This window comes from Cydia amplana, chromosome Z (genome assembly GCF_948474715.1).
Source record: "Cydia amplana chromosome Z, ilCydAmpl1.1, whole genome shotgun sequence".
Lineage (NCBI taxonomy): Eukaryota > Metazoa > Arthropoda > Insecta > Lepidoptera > Tortricidae > Cydia > Cydia amplana.
Genome location: NC_086096.1, coordinates 30,072,872 through 30,100,317, shown reverse-complemented (window position 1 = coordinate 30,100,317; position 27,446 = coordinate 30,072,872). Strand labels below are relative to the sequence as shown.

The 27,446-nt window shown below is 37.3% G+C and overlaps 1 protein-coding gene across 7 annotated transcripts in view; it reads right to left on the bottom strand.

Annotated features, from left to right (window-relative positions):
• The window catches only part of LOC134661094 (uncharacterized), an 83,904-nt gene that overhangs the window by 42,859 nt on the left and 13,599 nt on the right, over window positions 1–27,446 (bottom strand). The window contains exon 1 of one of the 7 annotated variants that reach the window (XM_063517026.1): window positions 18,846–18,886. The exons of 2 other annotated variants lie outside the window; for them this stretch is intronic. In XM_063517026.1, the coding sequence (XP_063373096.1) occupies window positions 18,846–18,871 (26 nt within the window). In that variant the 5' untranslated portion in view covers window positions 18,872–18,886. Of the gene's footprint in view, window positions 1–7,060; window positions 7,492–18,845; window positions 18,887–27,446 lie in introns of those variants that run through there. 4 more of the 7 variants (XM_063517030.1, XM_063517021.1, XM_063517022.1 and 1 more) reach the window with 4 other exon arrangements.

The following is a 27,446-nucleotide window of genomic DNA, read 5'->3' as shown; positions in this document are numbered from 1 at the left end:
ATTATACACAACCTGGCTACGAAGTTTCAAGCCCCTAACTGAATAAAATTGTTCTCGATATAATCCCTCTCAACCCCCAGCATATTTTCAAGTCCACTATTTAGTAAAACCTACTACCTAACTACCTATTTACGAAGTTTGAAGTTCCTAGCTTTAAATAAAATTTGAACTCTCTACCAACTTTCAACCCCTTCTTAAACCTTTTAGGGGATGAAGCTGAAATTACTTATTATGTATTATAATAATATGCCTTTATACAACGATTCAAGCCCCGCACTCAAAAAAATGTTTGATCTTCATACAAATTTTCAACCCCTTTTTTACCAACTTGAGGGAAGAATATTCAAAAATGCCGAAATTACTTTTCTTGTATTCTAATAATATGTCTTTATACAAAGATTCAAGTCCCGCACACAAAAATGTTTGATCTCCATACAAACTTTCAACCCCTTTTTCACCACCTTGGGGGATGAATTTTCAAAAACGCTGAAATTACTTTTCTTGTATTCTAATAATATGCCATTATACAAAGATTCAAGTCCCGCACTCAAAAAAAATGTTTGATCTCCATACAAACTTTCAACCCCTATTTAATCTCTTTCTAGGGATGAATTTTTAAAAACGCTGAAATTACTTTTCTTGTATTCTTATAGTATGCCCTTGTACAAAGATTCAAGTCCCGCACTCAAAAAAATATTTGATGTGCATACAAACTTTCAACCCCTTTTTCACCACCTTGAGGGATGAATTTTCCAAAACGCTGAAATTAGTTTTCTTCTCTTTTATTATAATACCTTTTTACGAAGTTTCAAGTTCCTAGCTTACAATAAAATTTGAACCCCAAGACAAACTTTCATCCCCTTTTTAACCCCCTTAGGGGTAGAATTTCTCAAAATCGCTTCTTAGCTCTTATACATTTTATAAATGCAACCTCGTGTCCAAATTTCAACTTTCTAGCATTTGTAGTTTCGGCTCTGCGTTGATGAGTCAGTCAGTCAGTCAATCAGTCAGGACACGTGCATTTATATATATATATATAGATAGATAGATAGCTGTTGCCCGCGACTTCGTACGCGTGGATTTGTATATTAGTGGTTATATATTCTACATTAGCTTAGAACATTATGCAGCAAAATATTGCAGTAGGACGGTTAATCATTTGTTAATTATTAATATTATACAACGCATGAGATTTGTCTTTCACAACCCACGAAGTTTGTAGCCCCTAACTAAATAAAATTGTTCTCGACATAATCCCTCTCAACCCCCTTAGAAGATTTTCATGTCCTCTATTTAATAAGACCTACTACCTAACTACCTAAGTAAATAAAATTTGAACCCTATATAAACTTTCAACCCCTTTTTAACCATTTTAGGGGATGAATTTTTAAAAACGCTGAAATTACTTTTCTTGTATTCTAATAATATGCCTCTGTACAAAGATTCAAGCCCGTTCTCACAAAAATGTTTGAACTCCATACAAAATTTCAACCCCTTTTTCACCACCTTGAGATATAAATTTTCAAAAACGCTGAAATTATTTTTTTATTTGTTTTAATATAATACCTTTTTATGAAGTTTCAAGTTCCTAGCTTAAAATAAAATTTGTACCCTGTACAAACTTTCAACCCCTTTTTAAACCTGTTAGGGGATGAATTTTACAAAACGCTGAAATTACTTGTATTATCTTCTAATAATATCCTCAAATACAAAGATTCAAGTCCCGCGCTCGAAAAAATGTTTGATATCCATACAAACTTTCAACCCCTTTTTCGTCACCTTAGGGGATGAATTCTCAAAAACACTGAAATTAGTTTTCTTGTGTTTAAATTTAATATCTTTTTGCAAATTTTCAAGTTCCTACCTTTAAAATTTGCACCCCAAGACGAACTTTCATCCCCTTTTTAAATCCCTTAGGGGTTTGAACTTCCAAAAACGTTGCAATTACTTTATTTTGTAATCGGCTATCATGCCTTTCTAAGAAGTTTCAAAGCATTTGTTATGAATTCAAACTTTTAACCCCTTTTTTACCACTTTACGGGATGAATTTTCAAAAACGCAGAAATTTGTTTTCTTGTATTTTAATAATATATCTTTTTACGAACTTTCAAGTACCTAGCTTAAAATAAAATTTGAACCACATACAAACTTTCAACCTCTTTTTAACCCTGTTAGGGGATGAATTTTACAAAACGCTGAAATCACTTTTCCTGTCTTTTCATTATATCCCCAAATACAAAGATTCCAGTCCCGAGCTCGAAAAAATGTTTGATATCCATACAAACTTTCAACCCTTTTTTCACCACCTTAGGGGATGAACTTTCAAAAACGCTGAAATTAGTTTTCTTGCATTTTAATAATATATCTTTTTACGAACTTTCAAGTACCTAGCTTAAAATAAAATTTGAACCACATACAAACTTTCAACCTCTTTTTAACCCTGTTAGGGGATGAATTTTACAAAACGCTGAAATTACTTTTCCTGTCTTTTAATAATATCCCCAAATACAAAGATTCCAGTCCCGCGCTCGAAAAAATGTTTGATATCTATACAAACTTATCTATATAAACTTAACGGTATGCGCAATATACCTAAAATAAAATAAGTTAAGTTAATGTACATATATGTTTTTAGTTTAAGGATAATCATATTGTGTGCCCTTACAGGGTGTCATGTACCTACCGCTTTATACTTGTAACACCTTACTGAATTATGAACATGGCTACAATGAAATAAAGAATAAAGAACTTTCAACCCTTTTTTCACCACCTTAGGGGATGAATTTTCAAAAACGCTGAAATTATTTTTCTTGTATTTTAATAATATATCTTTTTACGAACTTTCAAGTACCTAGCTTAAAATAAAATTTGAACCACATACAAACTTTCAACCTATTTTTAACCCTGTTAGGGGATGAATTTTACAAAAGGCTGAAATTACTTTTCTTGTCTTTTAATAATATCCCCAAATACAAAGATTCAAGTCCCGCGCTCGAAAAAATGTTTGATATCCATACAAACTTTCAACCCTTTTTTCACCACCTTAGGGGATGAATTTTCAAAAACGCTGAAATTAGTATTCTTGTATTTAAATTTAATATCTATTTGCAAAGTTTCAAGTTCCTAGCTTAAAATGAAATTTGCACCCCAAGACGAACTTTCATCCCCTTTTTAACCCCCTTAGGGGTTGAATTTCCAAAAACGTCGCAAGTACTTTATTTTGTAATCGGCTATTATGCCTTTCTAAGAAGTTTCAAAGCATTTGTAATGGATTTAATCTTTCAACCCCTTTTGAACCCTGTTAGGGGATGAATTTTCAAAAACGCTGAAATTACTTTTCTTGTCTTCTAATAATATCCCCATACACAAAGTTTCAAGTCCCACACTCACAAAAATATTTGATCTCCATACAAACTTTCAACCCCTTTTTCACCACCTTGGGGGATGAACTTTCAAAAACGCTGAAATAAGTTTTCTTGCATTTTAATAATATATCTTTTTACGAACTTTCAAGTACCTAGCTTAAAATAATATTTGAACCACATACAAACTTTCAACCTCTTTTTAACCCTGTTAGGGGATGAATTTTACAAAACGCTGAAATTACTTTTCCTGTCTTTTAATAATATCCCCAAATACAAAGATTCAAGTCCCGCGCTCGAAAAAATGTTTGATATCCATAAAACTTTCAACCCCTTTTTCACCACCTTGGGGGATGAACTTTCAAAAACGCTGAAATTAGTTTTCTTGCATTTTTATAATATATCTTTCAAGTACCTAGCTTAAAATAAAATTTGAACCATATACAAACTTTCAACCTCTTTTTAACCCTGTTAGGGGATGAATTTTACAAAACGCTGAAATTACTTTTCCTGTATTTTAATAATATCCCCAAATACAAAGATTCCAGTCCCGCGCTCGAAAAAATGTTTGATATCCATACAAACTTTCAACCCTTGTTTCACCACCTTAGGGGATGAATTTTCAAAAACGCGGAAATTATTTTTTTTTGTATTTTAATAATATATCTTTTTACGAACTTTCAAGTACCTAGCTTAAAATAAAATTTGAACCACATACAAACTTTCAACCTCTTTTTAACCCTGTTAGGGGATGAATTTTACAAAAGGCTGAAATTACTTTTCTTGTCTTTTAATAATATCCCCAAATACATAGATTCAAGTCCCGCGCTCGAAAAAATGTTTGATATCCATACAAACTTTCAACCCCACCACCTTAGGGGATGAATTTTCAAAAACGCTGAAATTAATTTTCTTGTATTGAAATTTAATATCTATTTGCAAAGTTTCAAGTTCCTAGCTTAAAATGAAATTTGCACCCCAAGACGAACTTTCATCCCCTTTTTAACCCCCTTAGGGGTTGAATTTCCAAAAACGTCGCAATTACTTTATTTTGTAATCGGCTATTATGTCTTTCTAAGAAGTTTCAAAGCATTTGTAATGGATTCAATCTTTCAACCCCTTTTAACCCTGTTAGGGGATGAATTTTCAAAAACGCTGAAATTACTTTTCTTGTCTTATAATAATATCCCCATATACAAAGTTTCAAGTCCCACACTCACAAAAATATTTGATCTCCATACAAACTTTCAACCCCTTTTTCACCACCTTGGGGGATGAATTTTCAAAAACGCTGAAATTAGTTTTCTTGTTTTTTAATATAATACATTTGTACAAAGTTTTCAATTCCTAGCTTAAAATAAAACTTGTACCCCATACAACCTTTCATCCCCTTTTTAACCCCCTTAGGGGTTGAATTTTTCAAAATCGCTTCTTATCTCTTGTACACTTTATAAATGCAACCTAGTGTGCAAATTTCAACTTTCTAGCTTTTGTAGTTTCGGCTCTGCGTTGATGAATCAGTCAGTCAGTCAGTCAGTCAGTCAGTCAGGACACTTGCATTTATATATATAGATCAACGATGTGTGTGTGTGTCCCAATGACATCCGTAGACCTTAACTTAAACGAACACTTTCGATTCGTAAATGAATCCTTAATTATGATTTGTTTTCAAAATGACGGGCGTTTTTCAGAGCCTTGGACTCAAAAGTGACATTTCTTTAAACAAAAACATGACATTCCGATCCATATCGTAGCATAAGCAAATTTCTGACGTATCTTACAGTCCGAATCAGGCCGCATGACTCAATAGGTCCTAGCTAGAAAGATTAAAAGGGTAGGTGGTTTTGTGAAACCGACAATGACATGCAAATAGCAAAATTGAATCAACAATTGGCATAGCAGCGTAATTAATTACTCGATCACCTCTACCCCGGGCGGTAAACAAATCGACGACGCGAGCGTGATGTCATGCGTACTGTGTTGTTGACCGAAACAGCGCAGGAGAATGCCATTTAGTATGTTGTATTTCCTTCGACGTTGCAATTTCGTTGTTGATATTTTTTTACAAAGGTGCACTGTAGCAAATTTTAGACCAACTAGTGGAGGAAATAAGTGCAGTGAGTATGTACCTACCTCAGGCGATGCTGTTTGGCACGATTGTGCACGATCATGCTAAGCTGATCTAATGTAGCCACAGAAAAGTCAGTTCCGGCGGCCTAGTTATCGGTCTATTTTTACATACCTGCAGCTATCAGGTCAAGTTTGGTATCATTTTTGTATCAATTAGGGACGAATTGCACCGCCGGAGCCGTCTTTCTTCCCTCTTTTTTTTGGTGGCAGCCAAAAGTTAATGTTTTGGCGAGGGCATTATAAAACTTAGCAAACCTCTATTACATTTTGCCTTTCTCTAGTATTTAAGTAATCATAATAACAAAAGTCCCTATCTACAGACAAACTATTATAAATGGCATTTTAGATTTAACAGACGTTTTTGATTAACTATTAATCGATAAATTATTGTCGTAATTTTGTATAGTCATAACTAATCGTATACTTATTAGTAACAGTATTAGTAACGTGCCGTGCTGCCGTGCCCTTCGCCGCCGATGAATACTCGTAAAATAATGATGACAAATAGACAACAACACCTAAACTTTTTCATTTCGCCTAATATCACACGGGATCGCGGGATTGGACGGTGCTCATATAGTTTCAAGAACACTCCTTTTACGTTTTTTAACGTCTTTACTCTTTAACCCTTTAGTTTAGTGGGTAACGGTATTTGCCGTCAGACAACTCAGACTTTTTTTTCTCAACGAACGCGTTATTAGTTCATATAAATTTTAAAATGTTAATTCCTTTAATACAATAAACTTATACATTTAGCGTTTGCGTCAAATCCGTTAGTTCTGACTTTTTGCAGACTTATTTATGTTGTTTGCCCAATTAATAATCCAAGTTTGTGACCTCGAGCGCCGAACGCAACTTTGTCAAAAATCGAAATAACCGCGAAAATTTCAGTTTTCTTTTAGATTTGGGCGATTATAACCCTAAAAGGCTAGTTTTTGATAGTACATTTTCAGAGGGTTTTTAAAGAAGGCTAAATTTGCTACAATACGACACTAGAATTATCTCTGTAGATTGAATAGTTTCCGAGATAAAGCCTTTCAATAGTTTTTAATTTTTTGAAATTGAATTCGTAGGCTAAGTGAGTACAGTGAGTATGCACTTTTGTCTCAGGCGATGCCGCTTGGCACGATTGTTCCTAAGGTCAAACAAAGCTGATTTGGCCCGGTAGCCACGAGATCATACCGTGCCTACCCCCCAAAAAGGGAGGGGAAAGGGTTGGTAAATGGAAATCCCCAGGTCCAATCTATGCTATATTTCTTCCTACTCATAGGAGCTAGGGCAAGTTATATCTCATTTTCATATAACTTAGGGATGAAAACATTATAATTTATAACAATTATAACCTAGTACAAACAGATTATGTTAACGCTATCAATTTCCAAATATTAAAAAAAATCAAGATACGTACAAAGGCGTAGACATATTATTAAGATTTACTTTCAGTTGCGCGTGTAGCACGTTAAGGCGGAATTTTTGTTGGATTTAAAATTTTAGGTAGATCGTAGTGAAGTGATTATAATTTGCTTCTGTGGGTTGTGGTTGTCTGTGGGTAAAAAACTAAAGCTTACCTTGCCAAAGTTCCTTTAAAGACTCCGTTGGATTTTGTAGCATAGACATGAATGACGTCAGCTATAAACGGTTCACTAGTCTCTAACGCGATGGCCTGCTGTTCGCAAACAAGGGGCTCTATTCTGCACGATAAGGCGGACCGTTTGGTCGATGTCGCCCGAGGATATGTGTGAGGGCGAGCGGAACTAAACACCGCGGCTGACATGTCTTCGCTTCTCCTGTGCTTCCTAGAGCACAAAGCACTCGCAGCATTCTTCAGTTGTGTTTGGAATCTGTTTCGCGGGCTGCTCAAAATACCACCATCCATCTTCGTACACAGTTTAACTGCACTTAGTGTATGTTTGAATCCATATTTGTCGTGTTACACAGCACTTGATAGTTTAATGTTTGACACCGTGTTTCATCCATTCGCGATTCGGACGGTCACTGGTAATTGGTAAAATTTATAATCACAGCCTTACGGATAAAATATGTGCTCGAGAGTGCGTTTTGATTAAGATTAAATAAAGAGTCGCAGGTACAGATTTATTCAGAAGTCCACAAGATAACTGTACGAAACGGTGACACCCAACGTTGTCGAATAAATTTAATTCCTTTTATAGTCTCTATGCGTTACTGACGCGATAAATATAGAGACAAAGGTCAGACAATCAAAGTTGATCGTAATATAGGCCAGATAGAGAGCATCAACATATTTCAATATCTGTGGCCCTAGTGAATAAGGGTACACGTCTCGGGCAGCGCAGGTGTAAAAGAATGTAAGTTCCACGTAACACATATGCCCTTTTACACCTACGCTGCGCGAAACTTGTACCCTTATTCACTAGGGCCAAAGATATTTACTTCAGGACACTTTTTATCAGGTTTGGAGGAGCTGTCAACCCATCAGATATTATATATATCATTTAATTTGATATCAAAGGCATAAAATATCAAGAAGGCGTATTCTGACCGCCATAGCAGCTTATAAATTTGATATGTATTTGTTATGTTTAAAGTGATATTATCAAAAGCGTCATTTCTGGTTAAGATTAGGTATATCTAAAACAAATCCAGATCAAATTCATAACCTGTTATTACAACGTGAATACGCCTCAAGAACTAAATAACACACAAGTAATTAAATTTATAGGTATCGATCGTCCAGTCTTTTGCCTAATGATAACATATTCGCATGGCGGGCAGGTTTATGTACCTATTAGTAGGTATAACAGAAAACATGAACAGTTTTATAAATACATTACTACCAATATGTCCTCCCTTAATCCATATTAATGTACAGAACATGCATAAGGATAGGTGTTCTATAAATGTATAAGTTCGCTATCGCACAGTGGAAAATGTTAGCAACCTAATTATACTCGTAGTATAATTAAAGTCTTAATGAATTAACACGTCCTGCTGGTACAACAACACATAATAGAATTAACTAACTAAAGTTTAATTTTATCCGCAAGGCTGTCATTAAAAATATATGTTCATCTTGTATCGAACTGTATGTATATGTTGTAATAATAATTGTCAAGTTATTAACCGTATCTACGTCGTCCTTATTGGTAGGCACCGTAACCGTAATATACTATAAATAAATGCATAACAAATATTAAATTGTGTTCAGTTACATCTTTTATATTACCATAAGTTAACATACATATAGTAATCATAATTATCTTTTTAGTGTAGCTCTTTTGATAGTGTATTAGTTGTCCTAAGCTGATTTACGTCAATAACCATATCATAGTCATATCATATTATACTATTAGTCGCGGTCCATAATGGCGAGCGACCATTCCACTGCATAGCTGCACCAACCAAAGTCACTTACGCTCGTTGACTGGTGCTAATACGATACTTAAACACACCAGGCGGCGATACCCGTCTTTAATACTTTTTACACTAACCTTGGTTCTAGCTAAAGTATTTATAACAGACTTATTTGCAATAGTCGGTAAATAATCACATCAATGTCAATTGACTGTCGTGTAATGCACTCGAAATACATGTGGATGAAAATTAAATCTAGATTACGGATAAAATGCACTTGGGCAAATAAACAATAATGCAACAACGTTAGATATTCATTCAGTTAAAATTCAGCAAGGTAAAATAATCTGTATATGTATATTTATATTTAAATCTAAGCGGTTGACATCTACCGAGAGGGTATATTAAGGCATAAAAGCACTACTCGTATAGGTTTGAAATAACTTAATAGAGAACCATGAGTTGCGTTCTCGCGCGCGACTCCATATGGCTCCTCTACACGATGGGCCAGCGCTGGGCCAATGAGTTGGCCATGCGATGGTTGGAACGCAACTACACGATGGCGACATTCTGTTGTGATCGGACCGGTTTCCAAGAGGGACGTGGAAGCATTAGCCGTTGCAGCAATGTATCTATACGCCACGTACCAATATTTTCTTCAAGTAATTTAAAAAAGCGGCCAAGTGCGAGTCGGACTCGCCCATGAAGGGTTCCGTATTTAGGCGATTTATGACGTATAAAAAAAAAACTACTTACTAGATCTCGTTCAAACCAATTTTCGGTGGAAGTTTACATGGTAATGTACATCATATATTTTTTTTAGTTTTATCATTCTCTTATTTTAGAAGTTACGGGGGGGGGACACACATTTTACCACTTTGGAAGTGTCTCTCGCGCAAACTATTCAGTTTAGAAAAAAATGATATTAGAAACCTCAATATCATTTTTGAAGAACTATCCATAGATACCCCACACGTATGGGTTTGATGTAAAAAAAATTTTTGAGTTTCAGTTCGAAGTATGGGGAACCCCAAAAATTTATTGTTTTTTTTCTATTTTTGTGTGAAAATCTTAATGCGGTTCACAGAATACATCTACTTACCAAGTTTCAACAGTATAGTTCTTATAGTTTCGGAGAAAAGTGGCTGTGACATACGGACGGACAGACAGACGGACAGACAGACGGACAGACAGACAGACAGACAGACATGACGAATCTATAAGGGTTCCGTTTTTTGCCATTTGGCTACGGAACCCTAAAAACCGGCCAAGTGCGAGTCGGACTCGCGCACGGAGGGTTCCGCACCATCAACAAAAAATAGAGCAAAACAAGCAAAAAAACGGTCACGCATCCAAGTACTGACCCCGCCCGACGTTGCTTAACTTCGGTCAAAAATCACGTTTGTCGTATGGGAGCCCCACTTAAATCTTTATTTTAGTCTGTTTTTAGTATTTGTTGTTATAGCGGCAACAGAAATACATCATCTGTGAAAATTTCAACTGTCTAGCTATCACGGTTCGTGAGATACAGCCTGGTGACAGACGGACGGACGGACGGACAGCGGAGTCTTAGTAATAGGGTCCCGTTTTTACCCTTTGGGTACGGAACCCTAAAAAATGGCGTAGAAGCTGCAGGAGTTTTTTGATGATACATACTTCCTGGTCTTTGACGGAAGCTCAGAAGTCCAAACTCGGGGTTTGCCAGAGAGCTATGGAGCGCAGCATATTAGGTGTAAAATTAAGGGATCGAGTCCGAAACACCACGCTGCGCTCTAAGACTCGAATAATGGACGTAGCTCGGAAAGCGGCTAAGTTAAAATGGGACTGGGCTGGTCATGTCATGTCTGCCGAATGCCTGACGACTTGTGGGCCAAGTTAACCACAGAGTGGGAGCCCCACGAGTCTAACCGGGGAGCCGGCAGGCCTCGTCGGCGATGGCGGGATAACTTGGACTCCTTCTTGAGAGGCTGGCCAGATATTGCACTAAATAGAGACGAGTGGAGGAAGAGGGGGGAGGCCTTTGCCCAGCAGTGGGACACAGTGGGCTCTGAATAATAATAAAAATAACATACTTCCCGAAAACAAAATTGTTAGATTTTTTTAAAGAATTATATTAATTAAATATCTTTTTTAATTTCATTTTACCATACAATTTGCTTAAATTATTTTAGATCATATTATAATTTTGTTACTAGCTTACCAACATAGCTGTGCAAATTGTGCAATGTGCAGTGTAGGTACTTACTATGTGTAGTTAGATATGTATCTAATATTCATTTATTTAAATATTAGTATGTATTGTTATATTTATTTATTTAAATTGTAAATGTACTGTCTGCGTAAATTTCCTATTCCTTCATTACTTCCATAATGAGGCCAACGTACTCGTCATTTTTAATAAAAAAACCGTAAATTGATACTGAGCGCAAACGTCCACACTCGACCGCGTTCGAGCGCGCACTGTGGATTGGGCCACGTGTAGATGCGTACCGCCATCGCTGGCCCACTACCTTTGATGTGTGCCGAAAAACCGACACCGCGGCCATCCCATCGCCATTCGCTGCGCCATAAGCCAACCGACACCACTACCCTCTCTACACGTTGGCCCATCATATTGGACCACTAGATTGGGCCAACGTCTAGAGGAACCAATACATCTTGCGCGATTTCATACATCTTGCGCGACTTCAAGTATGGAGTCGCGCGCGAGAACGCAAGTCATGCTAGACCGCCAAATGCATATATGCAAGCACTGTACAGGGGTACACGCGATTTAAATGGAATAAAGCCTGGATCTGGCTAGTCTATAGGTACTTTAATGATATATATACGACTATACGTGTTAGTTTATCTCACTCCTTTTATTAGCTTTGTTTGTCTTTCACTCTACGAAGTTTCCTTAATGTTGTTATACGTCCTAAAATGTCAGTTTCAATTGCCATAAATAATTTTATCGATTACCCACCACCGTTTGAGCAGTTATATTTCTAAAACCTATGTACATATATGACACGCTCAGTTCAAGTTATAATATTATCGTTTTGTTTGCGTGAGTGTGTTTCGAATAGGCTTGCGGAAGGCTTCGCGGGCCGCGGGGTCAGTGGCAGGGGCGCGGGGGCGAGGCGTGGGCGAGCTGACATCACCACCGCACCGGAGCCGATCTTACATCACCCGCCGCGGTCTCCCACCGGCCACGCGCCGCTGCCACTCCACATCGACCGATTATCGGCACACCGATCGACAATTTGTACCTATTACCTACCCATGTATAAAAACTATTCATTAAGCTAACTTTTAATTAAAACGCATAATAATATCGCATTGAAAACGTAATACCGCGTGCATATAAAAAGGTTGTTAAAATATCCTACAGTTTTTGCTTATTACTTTGTTAGGCGTTTTTTTATTACGGTTCCGTACCCAAAGGGTAAAAACGGAACCCTATTATTAAGACTCCGCTGTCCGACTGTCTGTATGTCACCATGCTGTAACTCATGAACCGTATTAGCTAGACAGTTGAAATTTTCACACATGATTTATTTATGTTGCCGCTATAACAACAAATACTATCAGCAAAATAAAATAAATATTTAAGTGGGGCTCCCATACAACAAACGTTGGTTTTTTGCGTAATGGTACGGAACCCTTAGTGTGCGAGTCCGACTCGCACTTGGCCCGTTTTATTAACTCTTCAGTGGTTTAATTAACATTCCTATTCAAATGAAAATTGCAAACAATTATGTATTTTGATAGATAGATCAATATAAGGCGTAAGAACACAGGAAGGTTGCCTTTGTAAGGATCAAATCGAACAGAGAAGTAAGTCCTATAACCTTGTAATATTTCGTGAATTTATGTTGTAAGCTAATCAACCATTGAGCAACCAAATGAGCGATCTTGTAATCCTGGCGGTCTAGCATGAGTTACGTTCTCCATACATGAAGTCGCGCAAGATGTATGGAGTCGCGCGCGAGAACGCAACTCATGCTAGACCGCCAGACCTTTGTTTGTTACCCAATAATCAAACCAGCCCCTAAACTAGGATAAGGCTGGTATAAATGTATCTATTTCCCTTATTTTTTACATCACGATGGTGATATAATATCATAAGATAGCGTACGGCCTGAGATTGCGCGATTGAAAGCGCTTCCATCTCCAGAAGCGCGCTGCCTTAATTAGGTAAATGAGCATTTATTGAATTAAACGAGTATTATAATATGTAAATAGTAAAAAGCGATCCTTTGCGTGAAATAATTCCCACGGCAATGATGTCAATTGGTTTATCAATCACGGCGAGACGGATGCTGAGCCACAGCTTGTGCTGTGGGCGTACCAACCATTCACTTCTGCCTCTAATCGAGCGGCGGGATGTGCAGAACAATTCAATGTAATTCTCTACATCTACACGTTCCTACTCGCGCATGCGTGCAATGTACTTTGTATACAGCTATTTGCTCACGTCAATTGCCTTTATAGATCGTGTTGTTTAGAAAGCGCGTTTTATGTTTTTAAGATCATATAAACTGAATTTAAGTGTTGTAAACGTCAAGAGTTTCTAATTTGTCATTCTATTAGTTAATATTCTGCTATAAGTCAAGAGTTCGTGCCTACATACCGTTCTTAATTTTCCTAAACCAGTAAATTTTCAGCATTGCTTGAAAGTTGAATCTTTACTTTGGAATCATATTGATTAGATTTATGACTAGAAGTAGTGTCCCCTAAACTCTTTAAGCTAAACTAAAGAAAAGAAAATCCGACAAAGACGAAAACACTATTAATAAAGCGGCAGTTTAAATGATAATATCGCTGAATACCGCTCTCTTTGAAAGCATATTCGTTTTTGAAGTAAACTATATAGATGGTGTCGATATACTTTTAATGGTGCCGGTGACCACAGTTCATTGCATGTATCATTGAAATTCATAGGAAGTTGACTAACTTCGGTTCGGTAAAAAGGAAGTGAATCCTAATAATTACTCATCTTCAAAAATAAGACATCAGCTTTTAACCAGTACTGCTGTCAATTTCACTAATGACACAAGAATACTCTGAAAACCTGAACAAATTTGTAGGGTAGTTTTTCCCTAAATGGGAAAACATATTACATAGCAACATATTACAAACATAATACTTATTCTGTATATATTTTTTATAATTTTAAAATCCTTTATTTATGATAGAAATAACAATACATCTGTGGTATTAAAAACAAACTTGTCTATAAAATAAAACGAATACCTAACTAAATAAAACTAAAATATATCTAAAATATTTGGCCGCTTTGGCGTGGTGCCGAGGATACTGGCATTCTGTTAGTTTTTAGCATAACTTAATATCAAATCTACCTATAATATTTGCAAATAAAACATTTTGAATTTGAAATAAATGCCTATTTACGTATGTACAGTAAATCTGTAAATTACGCATACTACATTAAGTACAGATTTGCAATAATATATATACACCGTGAGCTAGAGTAACCTGACAGATTTTAAAGGTGTATTCCATGTATTCTTGAACGCATTTATAGACTAAACTGTCATATAAAGTTTTCTGAAATCTGTCGTTTTAGAGATAATAAACATTCTTGTGCAAATTTGTTTCTGTAATAACTTAGTAAAAAAACGCCTTTTTGTCTGCGACGCTGCCTCTATGTGACTTGGTTTAGACATTTTTTTTCTGAAAATAAAAAACTTTACTTATTCGTTGTAACGTTTTTTTCGCCAAGATGTAAATAAGTACCGTGTTGTGTGCAGTAAAAGCAAGAACATATATATATTTTCGGCAAAAAAAATATTCATTCTCGAATTTGACCAAGACTCATTTATAATTTTTTCCTCCTTATGACCTCGAGATTGCGTGGTGTAAATCTGTCGGGTTACCTAGTATTCCAGCCCACAGTGTATAAGATAAACTTAAGCCGGTCAAAGAAATTTGTCAGTAGAAAAAGGAGTGAAATTCAAATTTTCTATGGGATGAGATGACCCTTCGCTCCTACTTTTTTTTTGTTTGCCGCTCTTTTCCACTGACAGTAATGACTTCACAGAGTATAAAGCAAAACGGGTGAATTAACAAGTCAAAGACCCGGAAGTGCTCAGTGATTGAAGAAGAAGATACTTCTTAAGTTGGCCAGTGTAATAGAAGTCGTATACGCATACACCGTTCACAATGGACGAGGTCACGCATTGTGGCAAATAGCGAGCTATTGTGCTCTACAAAACGGGTTCAAGACATCCTGGCAATAAAGCTATCCGACAACTAAACACCTCCATCTGACAATGACAGCCCATAAATTTAAATCATATTTAATTGTGATATTTGAATAGCGTCTTAAAGTTCACTACATTGACAGTTTTATTAGGCCTCCAGAATCACTTTAGAATCTCCAGACCGCGGGCACATAGTAGTCTGTCGCGTGACCCGTACCCTAACTAATGATACCGCGATGGTAGTTACTAGCGATTGCGCAAACTCATGGTAAGGCATCACAGTAAAAATGGTAACAGTAAGAAGTGCCAATGGTAACTGTATTTTATACTGTCGCTGCCGGTGTGTAGGTACCGTTGTGTTGTCGAGTTTGTTGATTTGCACTAGACCTGATGAGTGATGTGATAATTTGAGATAACCATGCATGTTAAAATGCAGGATTATAGAAAAAAAAGCATACTAGACTGATAACGCGATCATACAATTATTAAATGTATAATTACTGATTGTATGAAAATGTAACCTTTAACTTGCAAGTTGTCGCGGGCCTTAATATTGGTTGGTCTCAAAGAACAGATCCGATTAGTATTTTTCTCTCGTTAACTGTAAATTATTCCGAAAACTCGCTCTATTAGCGGCTGCCATTACTGAACCATTTAAAATCAGCAGAGTGAACGAATATAAAGTTTAAGTACCTATAGATATGTATGTACAAGTTGTCTATAAATGACGAAAATATATAGAGCCAACTAATGACATATGACAAAATAAAGTTTATCCGTAACGTCCGGGACCATTCGGTCATCTCTTTTACTGATGAGATGTTATAACAGCCGGGCATCCTCAGCGTGATGCCGTCATCGAAGGAAAATGCCCGGCATGGTAGCACTAGCGGAGCTCGAACTCACACGTAGGCATTGGCCATGCTGATCATCGACCTGAGTAGGTAATATTGGGCTCCTGTTAACCCTTTGGTGGACAATAGCATCTTACTTAACCGCCGTTGCGTACTGGTAAAAAAGAATGAATATGGCATTTTAGGCATTAGATTAGAGCATCTAATTAAAACCTTTATTATGTTTATATTTGACCGAATTAAGTAATCTAAAATACTGAATTAGTTTGAATGTAGTTGATTAGACAGAGAAAACACAGGTGCCGCGGCGTCGTACATTATGCAGATGTGAACCATATGCTAACATTGAAAAACTTATTAATTTTAAACTAAAATAAAAACTCCTTCGAAAGGAATATCTCGTAAACCATTTTCCTATATGTTACATAACTTTTTTACTAAATATATTAGGCACGATTATTCGGGTTATTCTGGAGCGAGGACGCGCCGATCCTTTGTCTGTCTACGCAGAACTCTCGCACGTACAGACTCTGTACTACAGAGGTACGACAGTGCGTACTGTATTCTTTGGGTACGAGTGGTACGACGTAAGACTGCGTGTCGTACGCAAAATCATCAATGCGTTAAGCGCGAGTAATCGCTGGTCCCATCGTGTTTATTCACGACAATGGAATTATATGAGCATTTTAACAATTCGGTATCAATCTCGCGCCAGTACTTATTTATGACAGTTATGACTACTCCGGAAAGACTAGAGGGAACCGCCAGTCAGATAGGAATAAAAAAGCATATCAAGTCGGCTTACTTTATGAATACACATATGTATATGTAATTATGTCATACTGTGTAAAAACTTGCATAAATTAATACGCCCAATATCTTATCAGTATATGTAATGACATCATAAATGGATTGGATTAGATGTAGTCACATAATTGGTTACTTATTGTTTTGTACTCGTAAGTGTCGATATAAAAAATGTGTTGGGGCAACAAAGCGAACACTATTTAGATCTACCACTTGACTCAGCTGCTCAAGGTGGTTGGTAAAGTAGGTTAGTCGTATGGTGGTTTTCTAGGAGACGATAGCTTATAGACAGAGAGAGAACTGTAAAACTTGCATTGCATCCTTCAATTGGCCTGCGTTCTCGCGTCAGGATGGATATAGTAATTGGGCTTTTTCTAAAATAAATATTAAAAACCCGATTCTTTCAAATATGGACATTCTTGGGCTCATTCTACTCAGAATCGACAACACTCTCCATCCTACCATTAAAAAAAGATGTCCCAAAATGTCCATTCCATTACGTCACGTTTTTAGTATGAGAAAAATGTTCACTTGTATGTAACGTGACGTAGTGGAATGTACAATTTTCATACAAAATTATGGGACAATTTTTTTTATCATCAGGATTGAATATGCTAGTGATTCTGAGTTGAAAGAACCCAAAAACACCAGGATCTGGGAGAATCGGGGTTTCAATATTTATTTTAGAAAACGCCCAATTACCATCATAACATCTAACCAAACGTCTTACTAGTAGTTAAGAAGTAATAGTAGACCAATAGAAAATATCTGAGAGTCCTTCCTTTACGTAAAAACTATCACCCCAAGGAAAAGGATTATATTTTCCAGTTTTTTGCTACATGGACGGATGACTACGTGAAGCTCCTTTGTAAAAAGGTGTTAAATAGGATGCTAATAGATTAGATGACATTACATATAGATGATGCTTTTTAGTAAATATACCGGGAAATAAAGCCCCACCCAAGTATAGGCCATATTTTTTTATTTAACAAGTGATACGTAGTACATGATAGATATGCCTATCGACTGGGTACGTTAGGTCAGAATGCATTATCTCCCCATGGGAACGACGTTTTGTATTAATATTTTAAGGGGACAAGGTAGGTTTTTTTTATAGGAATTTGTTGTTTCGCGCATACTGCTTAATATAGTATGTATTTACACATTTTTACTACACTACTGGACGATAGGGCTAGGTACCGCGGTCAGGATGAAAATTATATATTTGAATAAGGACTGGTTGAAGGCTTGGATGTATTTGTATATGCGACTGATTCGTATTATGTTATAATTTGGTATACATTAAATAAGTACGTAAACTATATACTTGGTCCCATAACAAAACTGCACTAGGAGACTATAGCCTATCCTATAGGTAGGTCTATCTATGTATTGTCTTCTATATAATATGAATCTGTTTTAGGCCTTCAGTTACAGAACGATTAATGTTGATGTAGTATGTTCTTCAGAGGTATTGCCAATGCGATTACAGACCAAATTAAATGCCGACTTCACGCTCTATTACAGCCGTAATGTACACCATGAAATTAGTAAATTGCCACAATCACGTCATGTTTAAATTTGGCATATTTATGTATTCAGCCAAATAGGTTAAGCATGAATATTATTTCTAATACACCCACCTGCGCAATAGAGCATAATAAATTCGACGCCTGACATGAACTTATGAATGGGAATTTTAAACACTTAGAATCCGTAGAGAAATAAATCACAATTGAATTAAATATATGAACAAGCTTGTAGGTACCAACGCGCGGTAGCGGTTGGTTTCCCGCGTGGTCCGAAAATGTTTCATTGTTATTCAAGCTTTTTCACATCGATACTATTCGGCTTACGTAATCGCCAAGTTATTTATTTACTTACAGCAGGATCAATTAATCGCGGCCTGATTTATAAGCTCTAATTGATATACTTGAAGGGTCATTAGACATTTATGTAGAGTCGACGTCAAAGATACCCATGTTTAGTGCAGTTTTATACCTTATACCACTGATATAAGGCATAAAACCTACACATACTCGTATTTTACATAGGTACTCTGTACTCTATTACCATATAACATGGCCGGATAAATAAACAAAATATTAAGTGAGTTCTTAGCTTAGAACGTTAATAAAGAAGTAACATACCCATAGCTTACGGTTAACGCATACATAACTGAACACAATTTAGTTAGAGGTGTTTGCTGTTTGCTAATATAATATAAGTTTCGTTTCGTCTACAGTCACGATACCGAATTTCCCGCTACAAAACTGACTACTTGTACAACTAGGTTGTACTATGTCGATCGATACGCCCCTCCTACCTATAAGAGTAGGTACGTTTAGAAATTGGTTACACACACGTCACTGTAAACAAACTGGCGAGATTGGCGCGACTTAAACTTGTGGATATATAGTAGGACCGCGCTATACCAAGCCGCGGAGCCGTTCGAGCAGCACTGCCAGCACTGGTGGCCGGCGAACGATAGCGAGCGCCCGACCCGTCGCCTCCTACCACGATACCTCTCCTCTACTAACGGTACAGCGCCTTCGTCGCCACTAAACCAGCGCTCTACCAATAAACACGACTCTGATACGGCTCGAATTGTCGCTTCGATTACGCGGTATGAGGTGTCGAGCATTGTTACCTCGACGCTGATAACAGCTAGTATACCAATACAACTTCATCCGCACACGAAGTACGTGTAGGTACATACATCAATATGTACAGTTAACAAACAATATACATAGATCGAAAATATATACATTGTATACTCGTAAGTTAAAAAAACTCACAATTACCTACGTTTTATGATAAAAAATATCTCAAGTGTGTCTTGAACACAAATTGACCGCGGTGCCTTTATTCATGCATTTGAAATTGTGTTTAATGATTACCTACCTACACATAAAAGCTACGCTTGTACTCACTGAATAATTCCTTGTTCTATACAAACGCATATCCCAACATAAATAAATTCCTTTTTACCATATCAGCTCGTAAAGGCTCGCTTTATCCTTCCGAAAAATGATGAGATGCGAAGGTTGCATCCTATCCACAAGAGTGACAAATTAAGTTCATGCCAATTTTGAGTTGACTCTTTATGTTGGTTGGTAGAGTTGACTTTCCATTTTGCATGATAAACATCTAACAGCGTTCACTTGGATTTGATTTGTAACGATTTACAGTTAGTATGTTCCTTGGTGTGTGGACAGAGATGTACAAAATGGTTTTAAAAAAGCATTTAAATACAAAATGCAAAATACTTTTCAGATTTACTATTTCAAATGCAAAATACCAAATAGTTTTGCGTTTTGTATTGTAAAATAGGTATTTTCAAAATACTTTTTCAAAATAAAATACCTTTTGACCAAATCTCAGATATTTTTATTTATTTTAGGTATTTATCATGAGAATAGCCATAGAATAGATAATGTTCGTCGTTTTCGTTTGACATTGACACTAGTCAGACATAAATAGCCGGTTTAGACTCTCGTGGTTCGCAAGCTCGTCGAGCTAATATAATTTAAACACTAACGGCACGGCAAAAGGTTTATAACCGAATGACAAGCCGAATGCGAGTGTGTCGAGGCGAGCCACGAGACGCGCCGCGAGCCGAGCCGCGAGTCTAAACTCTAAACGGCTATAAGACGCGCACTCTGACCAAAGAAGAAAAAAAGCGGCCAAGTGCGAGTCGGACTCGCCCATGAAGGGTTCCGTATTTAGGCGATTTATGACGTATAAAAAAAAACTACTTACTAGATCTCGTTCAAACCAATTTTCGGTGAAAGTTTACATGGTAATGTACATCATATATTTTTTTTTAGTTTTATCATTCTCTTATTTTAGAAGTTACAGGGGGGGGGACACACATTTTACCACTTTGGAAGTGTCTATCGCGCAAACTATTCAGTTTAGAAAAAAATGATATTAGAAACCTCAATATAATTTTTGAAGACCTATCCATAGATACCCCACACGTATGGGTTTGATGAAAAAAAAATTTTTGAGTTTCAGTTCGAAGTATGGGGAACCCCAAAAATTTATTGTTTTTTTTTCTATTTTTGTGTGAAAATCTTAATGCGGTTCACAGAATACATCTACTTACCAAGTTTCAACAGTATAGCTCTTATAGTTTCGGAGAAAAGTGGCTGTGACATACGGACGGACAGACAGACGGACAGACAGACAGACATGACGAATCTATAAAGGTTCCGTTTTTTGCCATTTGGCTACGGAACCCTGAAAAAGGGCGCGCATGGCTAGCAGGCGCCTCTATCGGTCAAATTCGGCAATACAAGCGTCATTCGTTCATTTCATTTTGTTTGACTGGTAATGTTGGCTAAACTTAATCACAAAGTATTTTGCATTTTGAAATGAATATTAAAAATGCAAAATACATCTCGAAAAGTATTTCAAATAAAATACAAAATGGTTTTTACTAAAAGGCATTTAAATGCAAAATACAAAATAGGTATTTTGCATTTTGTATTTGCATTTTAAATAGAAGTATTTCAAATAAATCGCATCTCTGTGTGTGGAACAATTTTGTGTTTTTAGCGACGGTATCAAAGTACCTACATATGTGAATTTTCCTAACCTCAAAAGTAGTGGTAATGAATTTTTTCAACCGATATGATATGATATCTAATATTGCGGTACAATAATATGTAAACGACACTATAATTCAGTGCATAGTTACCGAGATTTAATTCTGGAGGAAAAAAGTTACCACTACTTTGTAGGTCACAAAATTTCTAATCTAACAAATACGGGGTACAGTTGCCGACCCCAGGGTCAAAATGCATCACTTTCAACCCGCTTCTCAGATAAACAACGACCCATGCACTAACGCTACTAACGAGCACGAAAGAGAGAGAGATAAAAATATTAAATATAGTTGGTCAAACCAATTTATCAGTCAGTAACAACTAGGAAAACTATACTCATCCTTTTCTTTTGGGTCCTAGTGTAAGACAAAGATAGTTTGATTCTCTCTGTCTATGTCCTTTGATAAACTATATTTAACAGCTTATCAAGCACTATCAAATTCAGACTTCATCGATATTTTCGACATCCATCTTTTATCGCGGACCAGAACTATGGATACTAGATACGTTTTTCTTGCTATAGAAACAACTCTATAAAAGTAAGTGTGAGGTTTTATATAATCAAGGGCTTAACGGGCTACCAAATACCGGACTTCTCACAATACCGGTATTAATAGCGAAACTGTCTTCATCAATACCGGGATCCCGGTATTGGATATGAATCGCGTAAAAAATTATAGTTTTATTGAAAAGGGGAATTAAAAAAGGCTCACCGGAATACCAGATATGTTCAAAAAGCTATTACAACAATAAACAGTCAATGCCGCCATCTGCAATAATTTTATTTCACACTTCAGGTTGGCAATAATTTTATCCAATTTGTTGACTTCACCTCACCACTCTCACCAGTCACATTTTTAGTCCAACTTAACCAACCAGACAACTTTTTTCAAATTTCCGTCAAAATTGGTTTGCCATTATTACAGTTATCCTTGCTCTTTCGTTTTATTTTATGATAAAATTATAAGAACTAATTATGTTAATGTCACTATCATCAATTCATCATATTCATCACTCACATAACTTCAGGATTTATCCACCACTAACCACCAAATATTTATCTGACGCAAATCTTGTTTTAATAATAAAATGAGGGCTAGAGGCAAGTTAGAGTTAGACCAAGTAAAGTCTGCAACGATTTAGATAGCATACGCACTACGCAGTACGCAGTGCAAGTGTTATTTGTACGTCATAATTTCATAGAAGTTTGACGTTTAAAATAACCAATGATCGGAATAGGTAGTGCCATTTGGGGTCAATGGCCTCAAACATTGTACTTAACATGGATAAGACTCGGGATTCCAAGACTCTTATTTTTTCACGAAATTATTTCTTAGTATGTCTTTAATAGGCTACAGGACTAATGTTCATTTATGGTATCAATCGATCGGCTTTGTTTTTAGGATCATTTGTCTATATGGGACCCATTGCATTAAAGCAACACAAAAGTCAGAAATTATAGTCAAAGTCCGACAGTCGCACTTCACTCGCGAAACGCTCCTCACAAAAGGATAAGTGAACGTGACGTCAAGGTCATTGAGATCCCATCTTGAAGTATGGACAAAACAAGAAAATTGCGTTTTTGTCCGTGAAATATTGCGTTTATGTATATAGTCGCTGTACAATATTTTTTTGGATAAAATGTAAGGAATCGAATGGTGCCCTTACTTATATCGTTTTTGGGAGTTAAAAAAAAACTTAAATTTTGTAACTTTCAGGTCCTGTACTTTTGTAACATTTCCGTATTTTTTTTTAATATCCACATTATTATAAATTGCTAATTTGCTATAAGATTTTGTTATAAAATTCAACATGTGTCATCATCCCTATTGAAGTAGGTAATATGAAAACTCGGGGTGAAAAGGTATATCCATACTAAGCTTACGCACCGAAGTCCCGTGAAATGGCACTACCAATTCCGATCACTGAAAATAACACTTTCACTGCGCGTGCTATCAAAATCGTTGCAGACGTTTCTTGGTATAACTCTAGATATATGTGACGTTTAGTAAGCTTTTTGATACAGCTGAACATAATGGATTTAAAGGGTTTATACTGCACATTTCCCTCGTTTTTTAAAATACCGGGATCCCGGTATTGCCTTTAAAAATACCGGTATTCAAAAATGCGTTTAATCTGCTCACGGCTCATATATGAGCCAGAACGCTTATGGTGACGTCATATCGTGGGATTCGACAGGAAAGACGGGATCCCGGTATTTCGGGATCCCGGTATTGGAAGCCCTAGGCTTAACGCAGTAAAATTATAATTGTGATAAAATTCTACTCCCATGCTTACAAATATGGCCCCAGGCCTGCACTTACCGGTTCAAAAACTAGAATTCGGAGCAAAAAATTGGGAATAGATGCCAAATTAAGTATATATATTTTTTTACTACAGACGAAGCTAAGTTTAAAACTTTCTGTCGAATGGTAACAAATTTAATTAAGTAGAAAGGGGAGGACCTGTGCGAAATCTCTTTCTTACAAACGAGCGTGGACATTCTGTATGAATTAGGTATTCTATACTAATGCTAAAAAACTTAGTCTAGGTCAATGAAATCGTGAAAAATTCTGAAAATTTAAACAGCTAAGCCGATCTCAAGTAATGTGTCATTTAACAATTACCAAAATATAGTTGATGGCAAGTAGCCTGCAGTGATATTTTGGCAAAAGCGGCAACTGATGCGTGTCGCGAGCGCTCGATGGCATCATCGCCGCGGAGGACCGTGACGTCACCGGGCCTTTTTCCAAACGTGGCCGCCAGACGAAAATAGTCCCCCGCCCGCCTCGCCGCCGGCCCCTCGCACCGTCACCGCCGGAATTAGAGGGCCGAGCCGAACACTGCCCGCGTAGCCGCAGCCGGCGTCGAACCGAGCGCTTCGCCTGCCAGCAGCTACATGTGTACCCCTGCACTGCCCATGCCTACTCCCTCAAGCTCAGGAGCGGACCGAATCCGCCCTTAAATACTTCATACAAATAAACGCATCAAATGTCTTCTTTAGGGTTCCGTGCCACAAATGGTTAAAAGCAAAAGGGCTGTCGTGGCACTTACGGCCTTGTAATGTAAAGAGACGTTTCTTGGGAAAAAACTTGTTAATGGTTTACTTCAAAACAATTTTCGTGGCAAGAATTTATCAAGCTATCTTTCCCTTTTTTCCATTTTTTTGTACGCCTGGTTAAAAAGTCAGAGGCCTCACACACATATTTTTGGACTTTACAATTGATTATCTTTAAAAGTATTAAAAAACTTTTTTAATCAATTAATTAATTCATAATATCTCCATGCAATTTTGCAGCTCACTGTACTTATAATTGATTTGAATACCTATACTATGTATTTACGAGGACCTAAGTCAGTTACACTAAGACTGCTTTCTTATTAATTTACTAAATGTTAACGCTGGTTTGACCCCATATGGGGAACAGGAAGTCAAACAGTAGACAACATGTTTATTATGCTGATTTAAACTTTCACGATTTTTACACATTATTAAATTGTACAACGCCGTCCTCGAAACGTCGAGGTAAATCTTAAAAACTTAGGTACACGATTAAGTCCCGTTGTACAATTTAATAATGTTTATTATGATATGTAATTATTTGGGGTATGACAACGTTATTTTGTTGACGCTGGCAAATACAACCGTGCCCGCGTGAACTATTTTTGAATAACGCGTTGATAATAGAACAGTGGGTTGTATAATTTCGTATAGTAATGTATTCAGTACATGCGATAAAGCTGTTGGAATGGAACAACCCCGTGTACGTAATGTCGTAATCGAAAGCCTCCGTGTCAGATATCTCTTAATTTGTGAAAGAAAATGCGCTGCTACCGTGGATCGGTTCCGAGAAACCTACTCGCGTTTCCTGGAAGCGCTACTATACACGCTCACAAGCGTAACGTGTAACGTGTGTGATACTGCCTCACACATCTTCACGCCGATAACAGGCCACAGCACAACTATTGTTATCAGCACCTTGGCTGTACACCTACAAGCGACTGAAACGGGCACACGCACACACGGCTTTAATATTGAAATAACATTTAGCTACTTAGAATGAGCACAACTGCGTACTTGCAAACATATACATGTAATAAAAAAGCGGCCAAGTGCGAGTCGGACTCGCCCATGAAGGGTTCCGTATTTAGGCGATTTATGACGTATAAAAAAAAAACTACTTACTAGATCTCGTTCAAACTAATTTTCGGTGGAAGTTTACATGGTAATGTACATCATATATTTTTTTTAGTTTTATCATTCTCTTATTTTAGAAGTTACAGGGGGGGGGACACACATTTTACCACTTTGGAAGTGTCTCTCGCGCAAACTATTCAGTTTAGAAAAAAATGATATTAGAAACCTCAATATCATTTTTGAAGACCTATCCATAGATACCCCACACGTATGGGTTTGATGAAAAAAAAATTTTTGAGTTTCAGTTCGAAGTATGGGGAACCCCAAAAATTTATTGTTTTTTTCTATTTTTGTGTGAAAATCTTAATGCGGTTCACAGAATACATCTACTTACCAAGTTTCAACAGTATAGTTCTTATAGTTTCGGAGAAAAGTGGCTGTGACATACGGACGGACAGACGGACAGACGGACAGACAGACAGACATGACGAATCTATAAGGGTTCCGTTTTTTGCCATTTGGCTACGGAACCCTAAAAAAGTCGAGAAATTGTAGAAAGAAGGCAAGAAAGCGCTCACAGACAGTCACTGTGTCGAATGAAATTCTTATACTGTGACAAGGCCGTGACGAGCATCGGTGCTCTCATTACGCGAGGCAAATTGCGTGCCCAGCTCGCCTTACACCTAATCAAACAATTGTTGCAAGACTTACGATACGTCAACAGAGTCAACAACACAACCTGCTGTCCTACTACTATGTCTAAGCTTAGAGCAACGCTGCTATGCTGCTAAATAGTAAACGACAATAAATGGACGTATTTACCCTGGGGCCAAGGGGGCCAAGGCAGAGAACGGGCACTTTTTTGGGTGAGAGAAAAGTTGGGTCAAAGGTTAGCAGGGGAGCCTCCTCTCCTCCAGTTTGTTCTTCGGCCTTACACAGGTACATAGCTTTGCACGGAAGTGCGCTGCATTGGACAAACCGGGACAATCCGGGTTAATAATATCTCTTATTGCGTCGGGGGTTAATAATTGACAAGAACTTAGGCAGACTTCACAATGGATGCGAATTAGCACGTTGCTCCAGTGTGATAACCGCTTAACCCGCGCAAATGTTGGGACTGAAACAGCTTGAGGACCTGTTTTTTTTATAACACATCGGTGGCAAACAAGCAAACGGGCCGCTGATGGTAAGCAGTCACCGTAGCCTATGGACGCCTGCAACTCGAGAGGTGTTACATGCGCGTTGCCGACCCTTTAAAAACCTGTACATTCCTTTTTAGGGTTCCGTACCTCAAAAGGAAAAAACGGAACCGTAATAGGATCACTCGTGCGTCTGTCCGTCCGTCTGTCACAGACTATTTTCTCCGAAACTACTGGACCAATTAAGTTGAAATTTGGCACACATATATAAGTTTGTGACCCAAAGATGGACGTGTAACGTAAATAAATGAATTTTAAATATGGAGGTCATTTTTGGGGGGTAAATAAAAAATAAAGTTTTTCGAACTATATCGTGTTACATATCAAATAAAAGAGCTCATTGTAAGGATTTCAAATATATTTTTTTTATAATTTTAGAATTAATAGTTTAGCAGTAGCATTACCAGTAATAAAAAAAAAATAATAATAATGTGGAGGTCGAGGCTTCCTAAACGCCAAGGATCTCCACAACCGCGAGGTGTACAATCTCAGGAATTATTTCCTTAACAACGAGTGTGGGATGCATCGTGATGTGGTGGCAGTAGACAGGAACCTCACGCCGCTCTCCTTGGCAAACGAGAACTGGCGCAAACCTGTGGTACTAAGTACTGCGGACCGCAAGGCGGCATGGGAGAGTAAGGTGCTACACGGGCGGTTCTACAAGGCCCTCACGGGACCCGATGTGGACCTGCTCGCGTCGGTGAACTGGTTACGATTCGGGGACCTCTTCGGAGAAACCGAGGGTTTTGCCTGTGCAATTGCGGACGAAGTAATGATGACGAACAACTATCGGAAATATAT